The 25,095-nt window shown below is 35.6% G+C and overlaps 2 protein-coding genes and 1 long non-coding RNA gene across 3 annotated transcripts in view; 1 reads left to right on the top strand and 2 right to left on the bottom strand.

Moving 5' to 3' along the window:
* Positions 1-16,920, top strand: part of LOC122981168 (hemicentin-1-like) — a 738,767-nt gene extending 721,847 nt beyond the window's left edge. The window contains exons 14-16 of the mRNA XM_044349769.1: positions 9,661-9,939; positions 15,739-15,819; positions 16,393-16,920. Coding sequence (XP_044205704.1) covers positions 9,661-9,939; positions 15,739-15,819; positions 16,393-16,397 — 365 coding nt within the window. The 3' untranslated portion in view covers positions 16,398-16,920. The remainder of the gene's footprint in view (positions 1-9,660; positions 9,940-15,738; positions 15,820-16,392) is intronic.
* LOC122981177 lies at positions 775-16,681 on the bottom strand. The gene is made up of 2 exons (XR_006403174.1): positions 16,623-16,681; positions 775-912 (listed from the first exon to the last, which is right to left on the bottom strand). It is a non-coding gene; the product is annotated as an uncharacterized LOC122981177 (long non-coding RNA).
* Positions 16,921-21,417: 4,497 nt separating the features above from the next.
* LOC122980496 lies at positions 21,418-23,706 on the bottom strand. Its single transcript, XM_044348559.1, has 5 exons — positions 23,692-23,706; positions 23,407-23,552; positions 22,688-22,807; positions 22,181-22,194; positions 21,418-22,130 (listed from the first exon to the last, which is right to left on the bottom strand). The coding sequence occupies exons 1-5, from the start codon at positions 23,704-23,706 to the stop codon at positions 21,418-21,420; spliced, it is 1,008 nt and encodes a 335-aa protein (XP_044204494.1).
* Between the last annotated feature and the right edge of the window lie 1,389 nt (positions 23,707-25,095).

Genomic DNA, 25,095 nt, shown 5'->3' with positions numbered 1-25,095 from the left:
AACTTCTTTTTATCTGTTTCAGGTTCACCCACTGGATGGATTGTTGCTACAGCAGTTTTTGGTGGTCTTGTTATTATAGCTGCACTTGTAGCCACGTACTGCATCTTACAAAAACGTAATAAAGGTAAGTCCAAGCAATGTATTGCATCAACATATTCATAATGAGCAGACAACACAAATTCTTTATATCTGTCACATATTTATGTTTAGTTTTAACATTTGTTTTGATCTTCTCAGACATAGCTTTCTGTTGGCAAGTTGGCACCCATATAAAATTCACTGAGTCCACATTTATCTATGATTGAGTACATTACATATGTGTGTTTCAAAGACATGAATCTATTAGCATAGGTGGTCATTTATACAGAATTTTGAATATCATTCAGTTCCATCCATGTTTTCCTTTTGAATCAGTGCATTCATTATACTTAGAGGGCTTGAATTTTGCCTTTCAAGCCAGTTTATCATCTAAGTGATACTTTTTTAATTTTATTATAACACAGTAAGGGGAACACACAAACAGTAACACACTGTAACAAGATAATTATGTCTTATATGTGTTGTAATTCAAACATACCAATTAGATGGACTCAATGCAGTTCATGTGAATATTTACTGGAGAACTTGTGGGATTTTCTTTCATAAAATTTTGTTTTCTCTCCTGCAGACAGACGTGCTGCTGGTCCAAATAATCAACATGAGAATGTCAAGCTTGAAACAGCTGGCTGCTGAAGTGTGTTTGTGTTGTTGTATTTTGATTTTTGTGAGGATCACTTTGAGTTTTAGACCAAAGAGTGAAGACATTTTTGAAGCAGTTTGGGAATTTTGTCCAGTTCTCATTTATCCAAAGAGTTGTTTTTAAGTTGAGGTCTGATTTTAGGATTAAAGATAGAAATAGACGACTGTATAAACCTGTTAACTGAAAGATTAAACAGAACAGTTTCAGCTACTGATCTTAAACTTGTTTTAAGGTCACAAACATTTTGTTGGAATAATTAATGAAAAACAAAAACTGGCACTAAATGATAGATGTAAAAATATCCAAAATGAACCTTTAAATGTTCAAAAATGTCGTCATAGAAATTAATTTGGGTGTTTGCAGAATTTCAATGTTCTGTCTGGTGATAAGATTAAGTGACAGTTATATTAACTGTACGTGTTTAATACTCTGATGGAATATAGTTCCACTCTTATGCAGCTTTAGCAGAAAATGCCGACTGAGAGCAGATTCAGTCATTTCCTCTCTGATTCTTTGCTCTGTTGTGTTTTTATTGTTTTATTTTAGTATTTATTTCTCAGTTTTATTCAGACTCTGTTGTCCATGTACAATAGATTGATCTCATTCATAAAGTGGTTTAATGTCAAGCTGAAATACAACTATAAAACCATCCACTGGACTGTTGTTGAGAACATTATAGTTCATAGATAAATGACATGAAACTGCATAGAAACACAATCAAACTACCTGAGACAGTTTTTAGTCATTTTGGGCTTTAAAAATAAAATAAGTGAAGTGAAAAATAAAAAATGTGATAATGAGGCAGCAAAGCAGGATAATTAAACAATCATTGAAAATAAAACAATAAAAGAAACAACAGAATTAAAATGGGTCAAGTTAAAAGGACCAAACTAGGAGAAGGTCTTGTGATGAAAGTGAGTTTTTAGGGATTTTAAAGATCATATTGATTTATGTTCTGATTTTTAAGGGTCTCAGACCAATAAAAGTTCAGTCATCCTGGACAATCAGCTGACTTGATGGAAACAACCAGGAGACTCCTGACTGAGGATTTCAGGCTGCAACTCAGAAGAGATTAAAATGTTTATAATGTCACTTGTAGCTTGACTATTATAACATTATTAAGAAATATCAATGAATAATGAGAACTGTTAAATTCAGGATCAACTACATTTTATCTGTGATCCTCAGCTGAAATAAACAACCATCGTAGTCACTCAGACTTTAAAAGATAAAGTTGAAATGTGGTCTGGTTTGATCCCTGCTGCTCCTGTCATCATGTCAAAGTGTCTTTGAGCAAAACACTGAACCCCAAATTACTGCTGATGTTTAGACCAGCAGCCTGCATGGTAGCTCACTGCCATCAGTGTGTTTGTGAGTGTTGATGTGTGACTGAGAGAAAAATTTTGATAAAATTACTATATAAATGCAGTTGATTTAGCAAATATTATCATACTGCTTGTAGTTCTTAAAGATCCTCACTGACTTGGTCATGAAGAAAAATATAAGACTTCACTGAGCTAAAGCCTGCTGTTATGCTTTGAATAAATGTGAATATTTTGTAACTAAAATTAAATAAAATGTGACTTTTTATTTTGAACAAGCATACGTTATTTCTTTGTATTTTTAATGTGCTCAGCCAGAATCAGTCAGGTACAGTTTCATACTGAACTAATTGTGCTGAAAGTTCATCTATGTTCATGTTAAATGATGATGCACTTGCAGGTTATCATGTAATTTCAGGCAGTTCTTCATCATTTCTGTTCAAACATTTGAATAAAACATGAAAAATGTCAAACTGTATGTTGTGACTGTTTTGGATGTTTCTGTCTGTTCTGTTGATAAGAGAAAGAAAAGTGATGATACTGTATTGGCTGGATTTTAACACACAACATCTGATTTTGATGAAGACTTTGAGGATAAAAACACTCTGAATGAAACTACGAAGCAGATACAAAGTATTTAAAACTGCTTCTAACTAACAGACAGTTGACCAGCCTGATAAATGATGAATATAGCTGAAAATTTATTGTGTTAATAGTTTTTTTTTTTTTTTTTTTTTTATTCCTGACATTGTAGAAAACCTTAACACAGACATTTTATGCATTTATTAGATAGTGATTAGTGATGGTGATAAAACCTGTGTTGTCTTTGGCTTAAGATCTGCAGCTTAACCCCTAAACCATGTAATCAGGTTTCTTTTCTCTCTGTTTTAATGGATCCTGCAGTTTTGTGGTCCTGGTCCTACCTGCTTTTGATGTCTTTTCTCTGATCTACAGGACACTTTCCCCTCCAACTTATTACACTTTACTTGAAGTGTAGGTTCACTAATTCCCATGGCTTTCTGTCATTGTGAAGGGTAAGAAAATGGTTAAAGGTTTGGCCAAAGGATTGACATAATAAAAATAGATTTCCTGCATCCATTTGTGGGCAAATGGACAAAACCTATCAGATGTACAGGATGAGTTACATATGTTCAAGATTCAAAATCCAAGATTTAGTTTGTCATTTTCTTTTGTATTTGCATACTCAAAAAAACCCACCCCAAAACGCTGTTCCTCCCAGCCCACCGCAGTGCAACAATAACGGAAATGATAAAGATATGCCTTTAATAAAATGATAAAAAACATATAAATCCCAAGAAAAAAAAAAGAAAAAAAAAGGATGAGCAGTTAGCATTTGCTTTCACTGATTGTGAATATTTGATGGAATTACAGCAAAAATGTGTCTGGATTTGTCCATGTTGACATTAGTTATATAACTGCAGCTGTAACATACAATGAACAGAACTCACCTGCTGCAGGCTGTGTTTCACTGCAGGTAGCTGGAGTGTTTGATATGATGTTAGATGTTGTTGACCTGCAGCTGTATTCAAACATACAGAACATCCAGACTGTTACACCACTGCACTAAATCCTTTGTGTCATTCTACTGCATATATAGTAGAACTGTACAAATAAACTTTATTTAATTTAACAAAGACCTACATTTAATTAGTAACAAGGTGTAACTGTAACAAGTACAAGTAACAACAACAACAATAATAATAATAATAACATTTATGATGATTTCTCACATGCTTGCATTATCATGGTAAAACTAGCACAATAAAATATATCGAATCATAAATATCATTTCTATATTAATAAAGGGAACATAGCTAATTTAAACACTAATCAATATTAGACTGCAACCATCTATATTTATTCAAGATGTCTACAGGACACATTAAAGCTAGAATAACTTATTCCCATCAAAAATAATTTAAATCTGGAGTCTTGACCTTATTTCACTCATGTAATTGAACAGTTCTGGTCAACTGTTATCTATAATTTATGCTTCAGATGTGTTTATTGCCTCATGTGTTGTAATTTATGAATCATTGTGTGTTCTTACTAAAGGATTAATAACTATATTTGCATGTATGTTTAGATTTGCCTTTAGGTGAAAGGACAACTAGCACAACAACCTGTTACTCTACAGCCTGCAGACACCATCAACTGGATCAGATCCTGAAGTATGTGAGTCCATCAAGGCAGCAGCTATAGATCCTGTCTGACATAGTGAGGACGGAGATAGTCAGCAGAGGCCATATCAGGTAAAATAAGGCTTTACATTTACAAAATGAGAGGATGGGAGAAGTTCCATCACCACCGCTTTTACAGAAAACTAGTGAATGGAGAGAAAATCAAGAGAAGCTGGGTGGTATATTCCAAGAAAAAAATAGTCTTTACTGCTTCTGCTGCAAGCTGTTCTCACAAAAAAACAACAACTACAACCTAATCAGTAATCGATTAAATGACTGGAAAAATTGCAGTGAAATACTCAAAAACCATGAAAACAGTCCAGAACGTTCTGGGCACATGACGTCATGGAAGGAGTCATCTATCCAGTGTAATCTATGAATAACCAAGTGCCAGTGTCTTATAAGTAACTAACAAACAGGTAAAGGTAGTTGGTAATGTTTAACAATTTCTTCATTCTTTAAAACGTGACTTGTTTGTTTGAGAAGTAATTTTAATTTATAAGAAATAAAAATATTCCAAATCCTAATCTCTTCTAGGGCACCAAAATGGCTCGAGCTGGCCCTGTCTGAGATTCTTTACTAAAGGGAATAAGACTGAACCTCCCTCATCACCTGCATTTTTAAGAAAAGTTGTCGATATAATCACACTGGTTTTAGTTCTTAAACAATGAGTGTTAATTGGTTTTTACTTGTTTTTTTTGTTTGTTTGTGTAAAATTATGTCTGACCTGTGTGAAATGTTACGTGTCCTGATGCATTACTTCTCTCAGGGCACTTTCAACATAGAGCAGGTCTATAAAAATAAAGTAGGGAGTGGCAAAGAAGTAATGACTTCAGTGTTGTTGCTGCTTCAAGGACCTGAGAAACCGAAAGTATATTTCAGATGAGACCGAGTCGTCACGTCTTCATTTAGTGTTGACATTGTGTTTAATCTTCAGACGTCCTCGACAACTATGAAGCTTCTTCTTCTCGTGTTTTTTCCTCTCATCTGTTTTGAAGTAACGTTTGGTGTCAGAAGCGGTAAGAAAACTATTTAGACTGTTGATCAAACTGAATTATAAAGTTACTGAAGCACGTTTCAGGAAACCGAGTTCTTATCTCGTATTTTATGACTTCCTCATTTTAAAACTAGGATTTATAGTGCATGTTTTTATCTTTTACTGTACTTCATTTCACTTAATTTGTTTCGGTAGGCTAGTTGTTGCCAAATGTTTGATACGCAGTTTCTCAGAAGTGCGATATCAGGTGCAGAGGCTCCGGCTTTGTCCCTGCTCTCTCCTCCAGAGCTCCCCGGTGCTCTGTCGAGGAGCGGCTTTGTTCCTCCACCCGTCCTCCTTCCTCGTGCGCTCAGAGCTTCCTCTTTCAAATGTCAAATTCAAAGGGTTAATTGTTGTGATTCAGAGAAAGTATATAAAGTAATGTCTATGATAATATTCAGAACATGTTCATTTCTCTCTGGTTAGTTTCTTCAGTCAGGTTTATTTTAGGGAGCAGCTTGTTTGTGTGTTTAGTGTGGAGACAAATCGTATCTGTAGATCAGAGATGAGAAATGTGTTCGATCAGGAAGTGACTGGCAATCTCCCAGGTTATCAATCAGAACACAAATAATTAATGCACTGGATGTGGTCAATATCCTATATTTGTGTTGAGGATTGTAGACGGTTTCTGAAACATTCAGCACATAATAACTTTGCATATTTCACTCTCTTGTTTGTCAGGTTTGATGACAGTAAACAATAATAATAATCTTATACAATATATATTATAATATATATTATATTATATTAATAGTTATCTAATAATATATACAGTATCAGTCAAAAATTTGGACACTTACTTTTTCTACTTTTTACTGGTCTGTTAATCAAACCAAAATATGTTTCATATTTTAGATTCCTTGAAGTAGCCACTATTTGCTTTGATGGCAGCTTTGTAAATAACAGTGTAATCAACACTAGTTCACATTTATCTACCTGATGGGATTCACATGAACTCAATATATTAATTCAGAACCATATTAGTTCACTTTGTCTATATATCCAGTCAATAACAACTGAAAAGCAGTTACTGAGCCATTTGCCATCTAGTGGCTGAACCAAACATAATGTTATGTACCGTCCTTCAGGTGGAATAATTGTCAGACTGTCAACACACATGACACAGGTTTGTGTTTTTAAATCACTGTTTGGAGTCAGAAGGAAAGGCAGCAGACAAGCAGATAACATTTACATATAACAGAGGAATGAAATGTTTTGGCACTTACACTGGTCAGTTACACACAAGTCCCAACAAGAAAGAAACCAGTATAAGAGGACTGTATCAGTGAGCTGGTGGTTGATTGAGGCACTGCTGAGGTCTAATGCTGCCTGTGTCCTCCTGATAACCTGCAGTCCAACTAACCTCTGGCAGGTTTGTGTGTCTCAGCCAATCAGGACTCAGAGCTCTGACGAGACAGCAGTTTAGCCTCAACAGTCCTCTGATATAACCACTGAAATCTTTACTACTATAATGAAGCCATACATTCTTACTGGGATCAAGTTCACATCAGGACCTTTTCTACAGTATCTATAATGATCCATCAGATCTAAAAACAGGTGGGGGCGTCGTCCTCATGGTGGAGCAGCTGTGTCTGTGGAAACTCCATCTTCTGTATCAAACATGCTTTATATTTGTGGACAGTGATATTTCTGCAGTATAGTAGATGAACTCTGGGTGTGCTCGCTGTCTGAGTGGAGTTCAGAGATTTGTTGTTATTGTCTTTTTATTTAGTTCATAGTGATCATGATCAATTATAGTAAATTAAAGATCTCCTCCAAACATGGATTAAGACATGTAAAAATACTCTGCTTGGAACAATAATGTGTATCTGATATACGACAGTGAATCACAGTGGAAACTACACCTGTGAATTTCCACGTCATCAGCCAAGACAAATATTCCACATTAAGCTTGTTGTTGGTGAGTGTTTTTATAAAATGTTTATTTACTGATGTGACTGGTTTAAGAGTCTCAGATGGACTCAAGTCAAATAGTCAGAAAACACATCTGGCAGGGCCTCGTCCCCACAGCGCTGCAACCATGTATGGAGAGATTCCCTCTTTATCAAACATGATGGATATTTGAGACACATTGCAGTTTGTGTCACTGCGTCCAATAAATTTTGTAACTTTCTTAAACCTATTAAGTACATCCAGCTTCATGCAGTGATTGTCCAGGTGTGTGGAGGTAAAAGCTAAAAACATCCCAGGTGAGTCCTGATTATGATGACGTCACTGTCTCTACATCTGACACCTGCTGTAACTTTGACTCCTACAGGCCTCAATCATTCACAAACTAGAAAATCTGTATAACTGTGAAACAGATCAGGGATCATTCTTGTATTTTTACGTGAGTCTAATTTCACATCACTTATGAGTGGAGACATTTCTACACCAATAACAAGTTTTACATAATGACTGTTTATACAAGAATTCAAACTTCTTTACACTATATATGTGTTATATGTGTTTACTGGAAATAGTGTTTGCACTGGTGAGTTTTTGTCTGTGTTACAGTCAGGTGTTTGTATATTTCTAAGTGCTGTCTGGCAGCTTCCTCACAGCAGAATTAATGTGTAAATATTCTTCTCAGCAAATAAAACAACAACCTCTCTCTTTCTGTTTCTCTCAGCACAATAATCACACTGGTAGGTTTATTATTGAACGAGCAGTGATTTATAAAAGTTTGTTTATTCTTCAACTTTTTGCTCAGTTTGTTTTGCTACAAAATCATCTTAAAATTCTCTTATTTGAAATATGTTGTCTGAGATCTCAGCAGTGTTTTCTGTTACACTAAAGTAATAAAGAAAACTGTTCAACTTATTTACTGTTTAGATGTGTCATCAGGAAAAGCTGATCACTGATCTCTGAGGGATCTTAAAGGATTTTAGGATGTAAGATCAATTCAGATTCAGAAATCAAGAGTTTAAGATGAAAAACAAAATAAATGATCATGATCTCCTTAAACATTTTCCAGAATTAAATAAATTACAGTGTGATTGTTTATCAGATTGTTTTTGTTAAAATGGAAGAATTGCAGCTAATCTGAGTGTTAGTCAGTGTCTCAAACCTGTAGCCACAACCTGAATATGAGATCTGAGCATCATGAGACAGTTTTATATTAGTTTAGTGTATTGATCGGGGAAACAGATTTCTGAAGCACTGGATCAATATGAAGCAGTTGTGTTGAAAATGGTTCACTGTTCTGAAGCATTTGATTCAGTCAAAATAGCGACATCTGCAGAGCAACTATTGGTATTGCATCTGTATGGATGGATTCAATCTGAGACTGTGATGAAACAGTTAGTCAGAATATAGGTGGTGTTATTGATTCATTATTGATATGTTGTTCAGTAAAGTCTATAGACTATTATATAAACAGATCACTTTTAAACAGTTTACAGCAAAGATATTGTGTCAGATTGAGAAGCACACCCTGTATCCAAAACCAGCACAACACCTCTCAGGTACGAGTGTGATGTAACGAGGCGTCTGCAGGGTGGTCACATGATTTTTGGTGTAGCGAAGCGAAGCATTGAAACGTCGTGCTGCGATACATTTGCTTTGAAAGGTTGATATGATATTGAGTCGTCTGCATCGAGTGTAACATCACTAGTTTAGTGTCGTACAGAATATTGTATGAATCTCACATTTTAATGGATTTTAGGTTTTAGGAGGAATTGAGATTATAAAACATGAACAAACCTGTAGTTTTTAGTTTAAAACAATAATGCTCTCCTTCCTGTGTGAGAAAATAAAAACCTCCAGTTAAATGTTTGATCAGCTGCTGTCGGCTACTAAAGAAGAACTACAACTAATCTGATGGTCAGTTTTTCATTCTGGCAGCTTGAGACTGTTGATCAAATGTTTCTCACTGACACAATTAAACTCTGATAACACAAAGGCTCAAACATGCTTTACAAGAACCTATGATTCATATTTTATACACAATGTTTATATGACTTTAGTGTGATAGAAAATACTGTCTACATCTCAGACAACAAATTACACCTGATTTCATTTTTATTTTTGTAGCTCAAGAAACTGAACAGAAATTCAAGTTTTGTCCAAACTTCTTCGCTGTATGTGTCTCTGTCATGATATGAGTCAGAAATAGTGTTTGCAGTGGTGATAAGTTACCAAATATTTAGTTGAAACTTGTTTGAAATATGTTCTATCAAACATTCCTGAGATGTGTAGTTAAGGCTGATGTGCTTTTCTATTTCACTGTTTCTCTGTTTTTCCTCTGAAATATGATCATATACAAGCAGAGACAGGTTGAACAAAACATCCCAGTATTACAGTTCATGTCTGATCCTGTAATTGTTCTTTACAAGTTATTGTTTTATACTTTGTTCACAGGTGCAGCTCCACAGCCATATGTCACGGTAGTTGATCAAACAGCAGACTCGGCGCTGCTGCAGTGTGAAGTTCGAGATGCTTTTCCAAAACCTAAATTACACTGGCAGGACAGTGATGGAAACATCCTTAAAGCTGAAGAAACAAAGGAGTCAGAAAGAGGAGGCCGCTACAACGTCATCCTCAAAATTACTGTGACCAAGATCGACAACTATCGCTGTGTTGCTACGCAGGAGAAAATCAACCATCAGACTTATGCTGAGACATATGTGAACATCAGTGGTGAGTTTCTTCTTCATCATATCTTCATATCCAAATGATTTTAACTATTAACATGTTTTTAGTCCTGAATAAATTTCAATGTGTGCTCAGACTGAACACAAAGTGAATGAACTCAAAGCAAGTTGAAAACATTTTAAACTGAGTGAAAACTTCACACTTACACTGAAGCTCTGTGACTCCACTTCAGTAATGTGCAGAGATAAGAGGGAGAGTGAGAGAGTCTGGAGGAAATAACAAAGACACACACACACACACACACACACACACACACACACACACACAGTAAGTGTGTACATTCTCAGCCAGTTATAGTAAACGTCTGTATGTTCAGTACAATAAGTTTTTGTGCTGAATAAACACAGACTGTAAAAACACTCCAGTAGTCAAATAAACTTTGTGTTCAGTCTGAAACTCACAGTATGAAAACACAAGTTATTCCATCTCACACTATAATATACTGTATCACATCTGGTCACCACTTCTTCTCTCACTGGCTTAGAGTGAGTAGAAGAGGTAACAGGTCATTATTTGACCTGACACTGGTTAAACTGGAGTTATAGTGGGTGAACTCCACTTGTTAAACTATGATGAGCGATAACATGAATCACTCAACATCACAGATTTTAATTGACAGATTAAATTGATGTGATTCACTTTAAGTTAAACTGTATTTCAAAGAAGTTATGACAATAATAACATTAAACTAAATGAGTCAGTTATGTTTGTTATGTAGCATCATCTGATATTTCACTCTCACTCTAAACTGTATTAATGCACATTATTCTTAAACTAAAACATTCCTCCATAAATGCATCTAGAAAGATTAAAACCAAATTAATACCTGATGAACCTTTACAGTTACTATTAGCTGTTAGGTTTAATATCTCCTGACATCTTAAAACATATTTTAGTAAGTTATGTTGCAGCTTGTGATGCTGTAATAACTTCTGCATTTGGTTTGTTGATGGTGAAACAAATGTTTCCTGAAAACCAGTTTACACATTACAAAAGGCTCCACTCAGACATTCATTTAACTTGAATGGTAAAACCCAGTTAAATCACTGGTCTGATACTAATTAATCGTTACTAAAAATGTGTTAATTAATTCACACACAAACTCTGTAATAGATTTATAAATGGTTGTCACAACATGGCTGATTTAGAGACTGAAATCCTTAGAATCAGTAAAAGTTTCATATTATAAATGAAAAGAAAAAAAGGGTCTTACATTGATAGTAGTTAGTAGATAGTTAATGTGTCACCAAAATATACTGAAGCTCACTGAACTTCTTATTAGCTGTAATCAGACAGATATACTAGATAGAGAGATAGAGTGTTTTATTAATCCCAATGAGAAATTACAGTGTTACAGCAGCCAAGTCACACATGAATCACACAACAAACAACATAAGACTCAAAGATTTTAGTTATTTATGATTTTATTCTTTTATTTCATAACTAGAAACTGAACTGAAACTAAAAACTAGGACCAAACTCTAAATATATACAATGACAGAGCCTGGTAATAATATGATACCATGAAGACACATAAAGGCTTTGAAACTGCAGTGTTTACTGGAAAATGAAAACTTGAAATTCACAAATATTCTCTTCACTTATTACATTGCAAAATAGATCCATCAGCTGCCTGAACTGTGTCTGTTTTCAGTCAGTCATGTTAAAATTAGTTTCCTGTAGTCGGCTGCTGCAGCTGGTTGTAAGTTCAGACTTGATGTGACCAGTTAGAACAGAACTGGTTCCAGTAGAGATTTATTCATCACTGAAGTTAAACCACAAAAACTAGTTCTTATGAAATATTTACACCTAATGACACAACCAGCCTACAACAGAACGGACAATATAGTTCAAGATGTAATAAATAACAGTAAAAATATTTATCTGACAACAATGTAAATTGTTGTAGTTCAGAGTTACAGTATACAAGCTCCACTTGTTGTCAGACTGTGAAGAGTGATAATAATAATAAACTGAATCAATATCATCACAGATTCTAACCAGCTCTGCTCCAGTTCAATATGCCTGAATGTTAAAGACATCAGTGTGATTTATGTTAAATATTGTTAATAAATAAATTACTCATTAATGTTCATTAGTTGTGTAATTTTCCTCTCATTTTAAATTGCATAAATAAATATTATTCACACACACAACAAAGAAATACACAAACTGTATCTTACAAAGTATTAACAGCTAAGTTTTCTATCACTTGGCCTCCTGAAGCTTATTTTTAGCCACACTGGCGTCGTGGTTCTTGGAAGGCAGTGCTGATTGGTCCATCTCTTTGTCCAAACTGAAATATCTCAAAAACTATTGGATGGATTCATTCGTGTCCCGTCAGGATGAATCATAATAAATTTAATGATTCTTTGAGTTTTCATTTATCACCAACATCAGGTCAAAATTTAATTTGTCAAATAATTTGGTTCAAGCAAAAATATCTGAAAAACTAATGACGTTCCCATCAGCCTCAGCTGTTTAGCACTGATTAGCAAATGCTAACATGCTAACAAACTAACATGTCAACCTGATAAACATGATCATGTTAGCGTTGTCATTTTTAGCATTTAGCTCTTAGACTCTTTGTCTGTGTCTGAAATCACTTCCTCATTCACTCATTCAATTTTCCCTTTACATCAATAAATAGTAATAAACTGAGATTTCACTCATCATCATCATTTATCTTCATCACTGACAGCTGTAGAGTCTCACAGTGGTAATTTTCACATTTATAAAATGTGGAGCTTTGTGTTGTGAATTTGTAACATAAAGTAGTGAACATGTCATGGACTCTACTTTTTTATTCCTTGGTGAGAATTTAAGTGGAAAAAAATATAGATTAATATATAAAATATAATTAAAAATGGATTAATGTACAAACTCAGACACTGAAATAAAATGGTGGACAGTCAGTATAGTGCACTACATAGTAAACAGGAAGTGATGTCAGAAACAGCCTTCGTCTTGTTTTCAGTTTGATTATAAGTTGTGATGCTGAAATGATTTCTGTGTTTACATTGTTGATGACTTTCTGATTGCAGCTACAGATGTTTACTGGTAAATAAATAACACAGTAATATGGACTTTACCAGTAAAGATATTCATTATGTTTTAAAGTTGCAATTTCATGATTTAATTCATTAGACCCGATTTAATTTTCATGCCACAAATACAAAAAGGTCATGAAACTGAAGAATGAATGAACCACAAGTGAACTAAAACAGACTGACGCTCACTAAGGAGCTTTAATTTAATACAAAAAGGTTTTGGGTTTAAAATAGTAAAACTTTATCTTCATCTATTGCAGTGAGGATCATAGATAACAAACATGTTTATGATCATGTGACTTCCTGACGCTTCATTCACTGCTTGTGGAACAGCTGGATGTTGGTTCATTACAAGCAGAACTAACTTCAAATCCAGCATTACGTTGTGATTATTAAAGTGAAGATTAATATGAAAACAACAGGGAACCTTTCTACATTCTGACTATTACATCTGAGTAGAATCATCCTCCTCTGTCTGGACCTGAAACCAGGAGTTCACAAATGTTCACGTCTCACATTCACCAACATTTGACTTGTGGTTTGTTTTATATTTAACACTGTGCAGCTCATTAAAGCATGTAGTACAATTCAACTATTTATAAGTGTTTGATTAAACATAAGGCTGAAACAAAGTGGACACAGAATGGAGGTTTAGTGTGATACACACACCTGTGATTTACAGTCAGATGTGATTCAGCAGAAGTACGAAGTGTAAATTGGCTGAACTCAGATTCTTCTCCAGTAAATAAAACAACAACCTCTCAGCTTCTCTGTAAAACACTTAACATGAACATGTTGTGGAAATTTTCTCTCGAGAAAGAAGGCACATGGAGACATAAAGAAAGCATTAAACATTGTTACTTGTTGAAGCAGTTGTAAACACTGTACAATCCATCACATCATCAGTAACAATTATACAAATGTCCAAACACAAACAAAAATACAATCATCTTGTATTTTTGGAGAGAGAGCATGTTGTTCAGCTGGCCCTTTCCCTAAAGATTGTGAACTCAAACTAGACAGCTTTATACCTCTCCAGAAGCAAAGCTAAAAACAGTCTGGTCCCTAAATGGACACTTCCACAAACCGTTACACCTTCTTACAAACAAGTATGGTCTCTAGAACAGTAGGCTTAAGACAAAGATATCTAGGATTTCTTCACCAACATGTGTCCCCAAAATGACGATGACATTACATCACATTCAGTTGATAACAAACATTGACTCCTTAGTTTGAAAACATTTGTAACATATATACAAAAGATTTATAAAATGATAACCTACTATTCAAATTCTTTCACAAACACTGAATATAAGATGAAATAAAATATAATGTTTAGACATCATTCAACTTTTTGCATAATTTGTTCTGGTACAAAATTATTTTAAAACATTATTATTTGAAATGTTTTCTGTGACACTAACATTATATGATTACTGTTATTTATACAAAGTTAATAAAATACCTTAAATTAAAAACTAGGTATGTATGTATTCGCCCTGTTTCAGTGAAATGATGAAAAATGTTAATGTCTTCTTTGGTTCATTTAAGTTGTAGCTGCAGATTTTAAACATTAATTATCATTTTATAATTGTAGTAATTCTGACTATTAAACCAGCAGAGACTGAAGTTTTAGATTGAAAGATAATTTCAAATTCACAAATCATGACCTTATCTGTCGTTTCACAGTGAAATAAATGATCATACTCTTAAAACATTTTACAGAAATGAAATAGAGATATATAAAAAGAGAATTTTATGGGTTTATATTATTAGCAAATGTGTGTGGAGAGTAAACTGTATCTCAGTATACATGTGAACTAAAATATGTGAATGTGTCCAGAAATCTCTAAATATTTATCAGATATGAACATGTGAAAAAGAATCTGAAGGTATTTAGTCATAAACTGAATGTAAATGACTTTTTCTTCATGAGTTAAAGTGTATTTAGCTTCAACAGACTCCTGCTGCATAATACCAGACTGTATCACTCTGCTGTCATTGTGCTTCAGTAGCTGTAGAGTCGACTCACCACCAGGCAGAAGCATCTGTTGATTTAAATCTTGACATTACTGGACAGTAGTTGTTGCAGTTTAGCTGCAGCAGTGTAAGTCTATGTTAGCTAGCTAGTGCTACTTAATGTCTCAGTGAAACATAAACCTCTGAGCTGCATGTTCAGCTGGTTGGATAATATCTTGTTTTACCAAAGTTTATCAATACTAGTGATGACAACAACTATCATAAAGTGAAGATGTTAATCCAGAGTCCATCATAGACTTGTACTTGTGATCCTCGGCTCAGGATGTAGAAAACCTGGACTATGGACAGATTTCCACACACATGTGCAGATCTCAGGTACGGCAGGAGTGTAGCAAAAGTCACCTGTAAAAAGCCTAAAGTGGAGCGACAGGACAGTGATTGAAACATCCTTCCTACTGAGGATCAACACGTCTCAGAAACAGGAGGATGCTACAACAACATGACCCTCCTCACTACTGGGACCAAAACCAACCTCTGAGCTGTGTAGCCCAGCAGGAGGAAACTGCTCATAAGATCGATGCTAATATCACTGTGTCTGCTGAGAGTCATCTCACTGCTGCTTTAATCTGTCAATCATTTTAGATTTTAGGAGCATGCACACCTTTAGTTGTTCTCTTTGTGTAGGTTATGATGTCTGTACATGATTTACAGTTACATTCTGAGTCTTACATTAACTTCTTTTTATCTGTTTCAGGTTCCCTCAGTGGATGGATTGTTGCTGTTGCAGTTCTTGGTGTTGTTGTTTTTCTTGGAGTTGCTGGGTGTTGCATCAAATGTATATGTAAGAAAGATATGTTTAAATAATGTATTATATCAACATATTAATAATGAGCAGACGACAGAACAAATTCTTTATATCTATCTCATGTTTAGAGTCTTGACATTTGTTTTGATCGTCTCAGACATAAAGCTTGTCTGTTGGCACCCATACGACCACCACTGAGTCAATATTATCTATGATTGAGTACATTAAAAATAAATCACATGAATTTATTTCTGTATTTTTTCATTTTCAAATTTCTGAATATCATTCAGTTCCATCAGTGTTTTCTGATTGAATCAGTACAAACATTTTAAATGGAGGGCTTGAATTTTACATTTCAAGACAGTAAATCATGTAAATAATATTTTATTTTGTTTTTTATTATCACACAATAAGGAGAACACACAATGACAAACAAACACATTATAACGAGATAATTATGTCTTACATGTGTTTTAATTCAAACATATCAGTCAGATGGACTCAATGTAGTTTATGTGTTTTAACTGGATTAACATTAACTGGAGAACTTGTGTTTTCAAAGTTGAGATTTTCTTTAATATAATTGTGTTTTCTCTCCTGCAGGCTGAGATCATTAAGAGGAAACCAGTCCACATAATCAACAGGAGGTTTTCTAGCTTGACGTGTGCCACAATGTTGGCTGCTGAAGTGTGTGTGTGCTGTTGTATTTTGATTTTTGTGAGGACCAGTTTGAGTTTTAGACCAAAAGAGTGAAGAAATAAACCACCAAAGGATGGTTTTTAAGTTGAGGCCTGGTTTTAGATTTAAAGATAGAAATAGACGACTGTATAAACCTGTTAACTGAAAGATTAAACTTCCTGTCTGACTGCAGCAGGACCAGGAGGAGGCAGTGTAGCAACAACATGATATCAAATATAAAAGACTGAAATACCTCAAACAGAGGACAGAACAGTTTCAGCTGCAAGAACTATAAACTTGTTTTTTCATAACTACAATCCCAAACATTTAACTTCATCATACTTACTAAAACTATAGTAACCTCACAAACATTTTGTTGGAATAATTAACGAAAAAACAAACACTGACATTAAAGGATAGACTTGAAAATATCCAAAACTAATCTTTAAATGTCATTTTGGTCTTTAAAAATAAACAGAGTGAAAAATAAAAAATGTGTTAATGAGGCAGCAAAGCAGGATAATCAAACAATCATTGAAATAAAACAATAAAAGAAACAACAGAATTAAAATGGGCCAAGTTAAAAGGACCAAACTAGGAGAAGGTCTTGTGATGAAAGTGAGTTTTTAGGGATTTTAAAGATCATATTGATTTATGTTGTGATTTTTAAGGGTCTCAGACCAATAAAAGTTCAGTCATCCTGGACAATCAGCTGACTTGATGGAAACAACCAGGAGACTCCTGACTGAGGATTTCAGGCTGCAACTCAGAAGAGATTAAAATGTTTATAATGTCACTTGTAGCTTGACTATTATAACATTATTAAGAAATATCAATGAATAATGAAAACTGTTAAATTCAGGATCAACTACATTTTATCTGTGATCCTCAGCTGAAATAAACAACCATCGTAGTCACTCGGACTTTAAAAGATAAAGTTGAAATGTGGTCTGGTTTGATCCCTGCTGCTCCTGTCATCATGTCAAAGTGTCTTTGAGCAAAACACTGAACCCCAAATTACTGCTGATGTTTAGACCAGCAGCCTGCATGGTAGCTCACTGCCATCAGTGCGTTTGTGAGTGTTGATGTGTGACTGAGAGGAACATTTTGGTAAAATTACTATGTAAATGCAGTTGATTTAGCAAATATTATCATACTGCTTGTAGTTCTTAAAGATCCTCACTGACTATATATATGAATATAAGACTTCACTGAGCTAAAGCCTGCTGTTGTGCTTGGAATAAATGTGAATATTTTGCAGCTAAAATTAAATAAAATGTTACTTTTTTAAATTTTATTTGTATTTTTTAATGCACTCAGTCAGAATCAGGTACAGTTTCATACTGAACTATAAAGTGTTGTTGACTGTGATATTTGAATTGTGTTGAAAGTTCATATATGTTATATTATAATGTATGTTTATAACTGATCATGCACTTGCAGGTTGATGGGTGAATGAGAGAAAAATTTGCATAAAATTACTATATAAATGCAGTTGATTTAGCAAATATTATCATACTGCTTGTAGTTCTTAAAGACCCTCACTGACTTGGGCATGAAGAAAAATGTAAGACTTCACTGAGCTAAAGCCTGCTGTCATGCTTTGGATAAATGTGAATATTTTGCAGCTAAAATTAAATAAAATGTGGCTTTTTTATTTTAAACAATCATGTGTTATTTCTTTGTATTTTTAATGTGCTCAGCCAGAATCAGTCAGGTACAGTTTCATACTGAACTAATTGTGCTGAAAGTTCATGTATGTTCATGTTAAATGATGATGCACTTGCAGGTTATCATGTAATTTCAGGCTGTTCTTCATCATTTCTGTTCAAACATTTGAATAAAACATGAAAAATGTCAAACTGTATGTTGTGACTGTTTTGGATGTTTCTGTCTGTTCTGTTGATAAGAGAAAGAAAAGTGATGATACTGTATTGGCTGGATTTTAACACACATCTGTTTCTAATGAAGACTTTGAGGATAAAAACACTCTGAATGAAACTATGAAGCAGATACAAAGTATTTAAAACTGCTTCTAACAAACAGACAGTTGACCAGCCTGATAAATGATGAATATAGCTGAAAATTTATTGCGGGAATAGATTTTTTTTAATTCCTGACATTGTAGAAAACTTTCACACAGACATTTTATGCATTTATTAGATAGTGATTAGTGATGGTGATAAAACCTGTGTTGTCTGTTGTTCATAGTCGGCATCTTAACCCCTGAACCACAGAACCAGGTGTCTTTTCTCTCTGTGTATGAACGGATCCTACAGTTTTGTGGTCTTACCTGCTTTTGGCAGCACCTTGATGTCTTTTCTCTGATCTACAGGACACTTTTCCCTCCAACTTATTACACTCTACAATAGTGAAGTGCCTACATGATTTCAGATGTTTTATGTAAAGCACTTTGAATTGCCTTGTTTAAAGGTGTTATACAAAGAAATGTGCCTTGCTTTTGGGATTTGAAGGTAAAAATCTCTGTTTTGTATTTAAACTGTTCATAGTTGGTAATCAACACCAATATTCAGTTGACTCTAAATTTCCAAAAAGGAAAGTGAGGATCTATTTGTTTTGTCCTCTGAAACATCGTCATGTGACTGCAGTGACACGTACTTTGAAACCTTTACAAGACTAACTTTACCAAGACGTCTAATCACAGGTGATTTGTTTTTAATCTTACATTTAATAATTAGTTTTGGTCAACATTTTTATATAAAATATAAAAAAGTAAAAGTGAGCAGGTGAAGAAATTTATACTATGGATGAACTTCAAAAGTCAAAACAAGCAGCTGACAAGAAATGTGCCATTTTGCTGTTAAATCACTTTCATTCTTTGTCAAATGGAGATCATTTTTGGAAATGATGCTGTTATGCTGAAGAAAACACATTGAAAAGGTTTTTTATTTGTCATTTGTCATGACAAGTACAGATTTCTGCAATCACAGTGAAAGAAGAGGTGCAGGTTGGATTTGATGATCTTTAGCTTTTTAGTGTGTTTTAGTGTGAAGATCATGAATGACATGTAATAATGAAGTAGAATAAGCATTCAATGAACAGTAGAGATGGTAGGTTTGACTCTTTTTACTGACTCAAGTCACTATCAATCACTCACTGAGTCAGTCACCCAAAGCCTGGTGAATCAGCCACCGGTGAACAAACACTCATCTACTGATTACAGCCTACAACTCAGCCCTGACCAGTACAAATAAATAAATCTCATGAAATGTTTCTGTTAGAGAATGTTGGTGACTTGAATAGAGGTGTTTGATGGTTCAATATTTGAATAAATAGGATGATCTGATGCCTTGATAATTAGCTAACACAATGTTCTATGTAAACAAGTGAAACAAGCTGGTTAAGGGAGTGTTTGAAGGCTTGATGAAGGTTGATGCAGTGGTATACGGTGTGCACATGATTTTTGGTTTAAGAAAATGAAACGTTGCATGTTCATCTCATTATAAAGACCTGATACACCATTGTTTTGTTTAACACACACTAGCTGCATTGACTGCCAACAGCTCAGAGGAAACACTCAACCTGTTTCAAAGCTACTCACGAGTTAGTGAATCAATAAGTGTGAGTCAGAGCTTCTCAACTCAAAGTAACAGCTGAGTATCAAGTCATCCAGTCACTCACTCGCACCTGTTGAACCAACAAGTTCCATCCACTCCCAGTGACCACTGATTCACACGATTAGGCCACAGATTTGCTACTGGAAATAACAGGATGTTGACAGAAGAAAAGAGGTGGAAATCCACCATGAGGGCAGTGCGTCACTCGGACAGTCTACAGTGCACACATGCTAGAGTTATCTTTTAGTTCATCTTCAAAAAAGCAGTGGTTCCAAGCCGAAGGAAAGGTGGTGCCATTGGGCATGTCAAAGCTACAGTGTGAGTGCAAAACTGATGTGCATGAGCTGAAATTCCAAATAATAATAATAAACTTCCCTGCTATCTTAGGAGGAGATTTCTGTACACAAATGGGACTAATAAGAGGATTCTACAAGTCAGACAGGGAAGAGGAAACAGACATCTTGAGGGAATACAGAGATGTGTTCACAGGGTTGAGGTGTGGACCTGGACAGAATCACATTCAGACTGATCCAGCAGGAGCTCCAGTTATTAAACCCATCCAGAAAGGTGCATTTAGCACCGAAAGATAAAATCAAAAGTGAACTATAAAGGGTGGAGAAACTTAGTTGAAAAACAGACAGTACCCCAGGGGTGGAGCAGCGATTTTAAAAGTGTGGGTGTTCTAGGCCTGGGACATGAGCACCGCCACCCGCCGCCTTTGGCCCCTGTTCCAGTCTCAACAACATGCAAAAACCGAAAAATCAAAATAAATGCTGTGCATTTCTACATTTTCTTCAGCGCCATATGCAAATAATATTGAGTTCAAAATGTACATTGTAGCACTACACCCTTCACCACAAGATACTATATTCACCAGTATTCACATACCATAGTATTAAGTAATGACTTTAGACTTTTTAGTGTCTGTTAAAAAACATGTTTTTCAAAAAAATGTAAAGACTTTAATTTTCATTCTTTTTATTTCATCCATGAAATATGATGAAAAGTGAGCTACATCAAAACCAGTGTCATTGGGTGAAATTCGCAAGAACATAACAGCCTTAACATTATAAACAGTACACATTGGGTTATTCCTGATAACATTTTCAAATAAAAGAAAAACAAAAACAGTACTCAAAACCAGTGTCAGATATAATAAATGGCAAAATTGTCCTTATTGCCTAATATTGTTGCCCCTTAAAACACAGTTACAGGGGAAAATGTCTGAGTATGAACATGTCCCTGAATTTTTTAGTAAGCGGAGGCAAAAAATGCCCAAATTGCCTACACCTGCTCAAAACATCCAAAGGTGCTCCTTCTCTTGTCTTTACGAGAAACAAATTCTTTGGGAATTGCCTTCCTATCCAACATGTCATGCATTTCCTTGTGAACATGACACATACATGACACATGTCATAGTGCACCGGAGCCATGTCTTCAGCCTCCGGAGCACACTGAACCCTCTCTCTGCTTCAGCTGATGACACTGGGACAACAATAAGCAATCTCACAAGTGTTTCAAGTCGATCAAAGAGGCCACGGACCTCCAGAAACATCCCCTGAAGAATACCAACGTCACTGCTGGACTGGAAATTATACTTGGTTCTGAACGTTCCTAGTTGTGTCTTCAGACATTCAGGATTGAGCTCTGGGTACTTTTGCACAACATCATGGACCTCTCCAGTTAAGAGGACTTGCTCCAGATTTCTGATCATTCTCATTCCTTCCTGCTCAAATCGTTCTCTAATCTGCATATCCACGACATCAAGGACTTTGTAGAACTCTGTTCTGTAGTACTCAGAAGGGGACGCATGTACATGTGCAGGAGCACAGCCGGTAAAACGCTGAGGTGGCCTATGGAAACATGGAGATGCAATTGGAGTTGGACCAAACGTTTCACACATCTGTAATGCTTTGGTGTGAATAGTTCCGAAACTATCTGGGTTTCTTTTTTTTTTTGCGAAAGTCTCTTTCACACAGGCAACAGCGGACAGCATGCCATCTATAGTCTGTGTTCTGCACTGGAGAGAAACATTGAGAGTCTCCAACTCCAGGCAAGCAAAAGACCAAGAACAACATTTCCCTGCTGAAATTTGTTATACAAGCCCTGTGCCCTGCCTGCTGCATCTGGGTCACCTGTTGCCATCTCACTAAAAGCACGCAATACATGCTCATATCAGTTGAACACAGCACGTATGGCACTTGTGCGAATTGTCCACCTTGTGGGACAAAGAAGTCTGATAGCCTGCTTTGGCCCCTCCTCAGTTTTTGCAGTTCCCTTAAAGATACCCTTCAGCTTGCCTGACTGGCTAAATAAAATTCCCAACTCATGAACTCATTCCATGGAGTTGCGAATAACAGCTGAGGCAGTACAGGCTTGCTGGGTGATGAGGTTCATATAGTGTGAACCACAGTGCACATATGGAACAAGCAGTTGCTCTCTCTGAATGATGGCCTGTGCCCCTGAATATTTACAAACCATGTTTGCTACGCCATCGCACGCCTGGGCACGTAAGCCTGTGATGGGCAGATTGAGGCGTAGCAATACATCCTTTACCACCCTTGCCAGATTTTCTCCAGTGGCCAATGAAAACTCATACAAGCCCATAAATTCTGTGTACAAACAAATCGTGGTCAACATACCTTAAGCACAATGCCTCCCGCTCTTTTCCTGATTGATCTCTTGTGCCATCCATCATTATGGAGAACTGCAAGTGTGGAAGTGATCGAATCTTGTCAGCAATGCCCCTAACAATGGAGGTGCTGATCAGGTTAAGGAACTTGTTTTGAATTGTTCTTGATGTTTAAACTTCCCTTTTACTTGCCAACCACCTGGTGAGGCATGGGTCTTCTTCTGCTTAAGTAGTTGATCAAGATTTCCCTCACTCGAATCACGTCCCCTAAGAGCTACACCCTGTCTTGCCAACAACTGCACAGCACCAATTATTTTTAAGAGGCATGTCCTTGCTTCCTCTTGCTGTGTTGAACCCACACTAGCCAGCTGACACTGAGCTGATCTGTCTTCATACAGATGGGTAGTTATTGCTGTCTTGTGACAATCAGACTTTTCATGTAATCTGAATCGCTCAATGGCCTTTCTCCAGCTCTAGAAGCCTGCTGAAATAAATGCAGGTTCTGCATTCTTTGCCAGTGATGAGGTATCTGTGTGAAAAGCTTTGCAGCAGTAAGAGCACAGCACACCTTTCACACCAGGACTGAAATGGAGCCATGGGAATCTGCTGTAACACTGTCTTTGGAATGAAAGGATATATTTTCCCACTGACTGCTTAACAATGTATTTAGGATCTGGTTGATTTGGTTTAGTTGCTGAGAATAGTTGGTTTGAACATGCCACAGCAGACGTGTCCAACACCTCTGTGACCTGCACCATACTTTCTTCATCCTCACGATCTCCCTCTCCTTCTCTCGTGTTCTCGCCCTCTTCTTCTTCTTCTCCCCGCTCTCCTTTGTCCTCTTGACTCCTTGATCCTACTTCCTCATAAACACCCTACATATGGAGTAAGAAAAACAATGACTTAATGGAATTCAATGTGTTCCTCTACATTTTCTTTCTTCCTCTTTCTGTGACAAAGCTTAATAACTGTTAATAACAAATTACAGGGCCAACGGTCTAACCTTGACCAAACTTGCAGTTTGACCATGTTGTGCCTTAAATCACCAGCAAAAACTTAAATTATAAAACTGGAAGGCAGCTTGTGAAATGAGACACGAATAGTTATACTGGTCATTTTCTTTTCCTCTAAAACCATAGACTTAAAAAATTTAAAACAATTTTTTAAAAATTTTTAAAAAAAGGGACATAGTTATTATGACATCACCCATTGGTTGGTGGACTGCCATTTTGAAGCAAGGATGTATAAAGAAAACTGGATACAGGAACAGCGCCGGGCTTTGAAGCCAATTTGACACAGCGGCCAAACCGTGTAATTACAATGTCACGTGATGCACTCTTTATGAGTTTGTGTGTAAAAACAAATTAATCTCCTAATTTTCATCAAGTCTATTTTTAGAAAAGTAAAGACTTTTAACCCACATGACCTGGTCAAAGTTTGATTGAAATGTGTACTATCAGGTGTGTAGAGACAATAAGTAACTGCAGCTGGACACAGAAAAATACTCATATATTTGAATGGAGAGTGTGAGTGAACCGCTAGGTGTTCAGGCCCTAAAAAAGGAAAAACTGCAGTACAGAGCTACAAATTTTAGTTTTGATGATATTTTTCTACAGCACTTTATAACTTAACTGTCACCCTCACTCCATTTTTTCCCTTCCCCTCATAGGTCATCCCCACTACTGAATTATACATATAAGACCTATAATTATTGTAAAATAAATGATAATAACACCAAACCTTATACAAAGTTTGTATATAATCTACTGTATGTATATAGGCCTTTCTGCTGTATCCTACAAAAATGAGTTGCACTCAACTCCCACACCAGTGGCGGCTGGTGACTCAAAAAATTGGGGAGGACAGGAGGAAAACCAACAACACAACAAATCATACTAAACTATGTCATTGTCCCCCTCCTGATGAAATCGGAGGAGTGCGGGGCAATTTTATATGCCAATAAAACAATTTGCTTTTAAAAACAAAAACCCCTGAGTGGTGAAAAGGCTGCTTCTTTCAAGACATTTAGCATATACATATTATTTCTAAAAAAAAAAAAAAAGAAGAGCTCATTTTAGCCATGGACTGGTTCAGATGTGTGATTTTACCAACAAAGTGAAATTCAAATTTACAGTATTGTTCTATTGTGACAACAGATTTATGTTCTCATCAAAAACAGACAAGATATCACATGATTTACACGTGTTTCCTATGTATTCTCTTAGTATAGAAATAGTATAGAAATATATAAAGTACCACAAAGCTTATAATGTGATACAGGTACAGATCAGTGCTGAATACTAGATAGACTGAACACTAAAAACATTCACAGATCTAAAAGTGTAGGTTCACATCAGAAAGTATTAATGCATGTATCAAATACACGGAAACTATCACTGGACCAACTCGATGTCAATT

The sequence above is a fragment of the Thunnus albacares genome, chromosome 4 (assembly GCF_914725855.1).
Source record: "Thunnus albacares chromosome 4, fThuAlb1.1, whole genome shotgun sequence".
NCBI classification, from domain to species: domain Eukaryota; kingdom Metazoa; phylum Chordata; class Actinopteri; order Scombriformes; family Scombridae; genus Thunnus; species Thunnus albacares.
The sequence above is the reverse complement of the archived record's forward strand: the minus strand, read 5'-3'. Positions and strand labels throughout refer to the sequence as shown.

Excerpts from the sequence above, each read along its gene's own strand:
- LOC122980496 (XM_044348559.1), bottom strand. Across the intron at positions 22,808-23,406 it reads GTCACAGAGGTGTTGGACAC|CACCTCCATTGTTAGGGGCA; the intron begins GTCTGCTGTGGC and ends TAACCTGATCAG.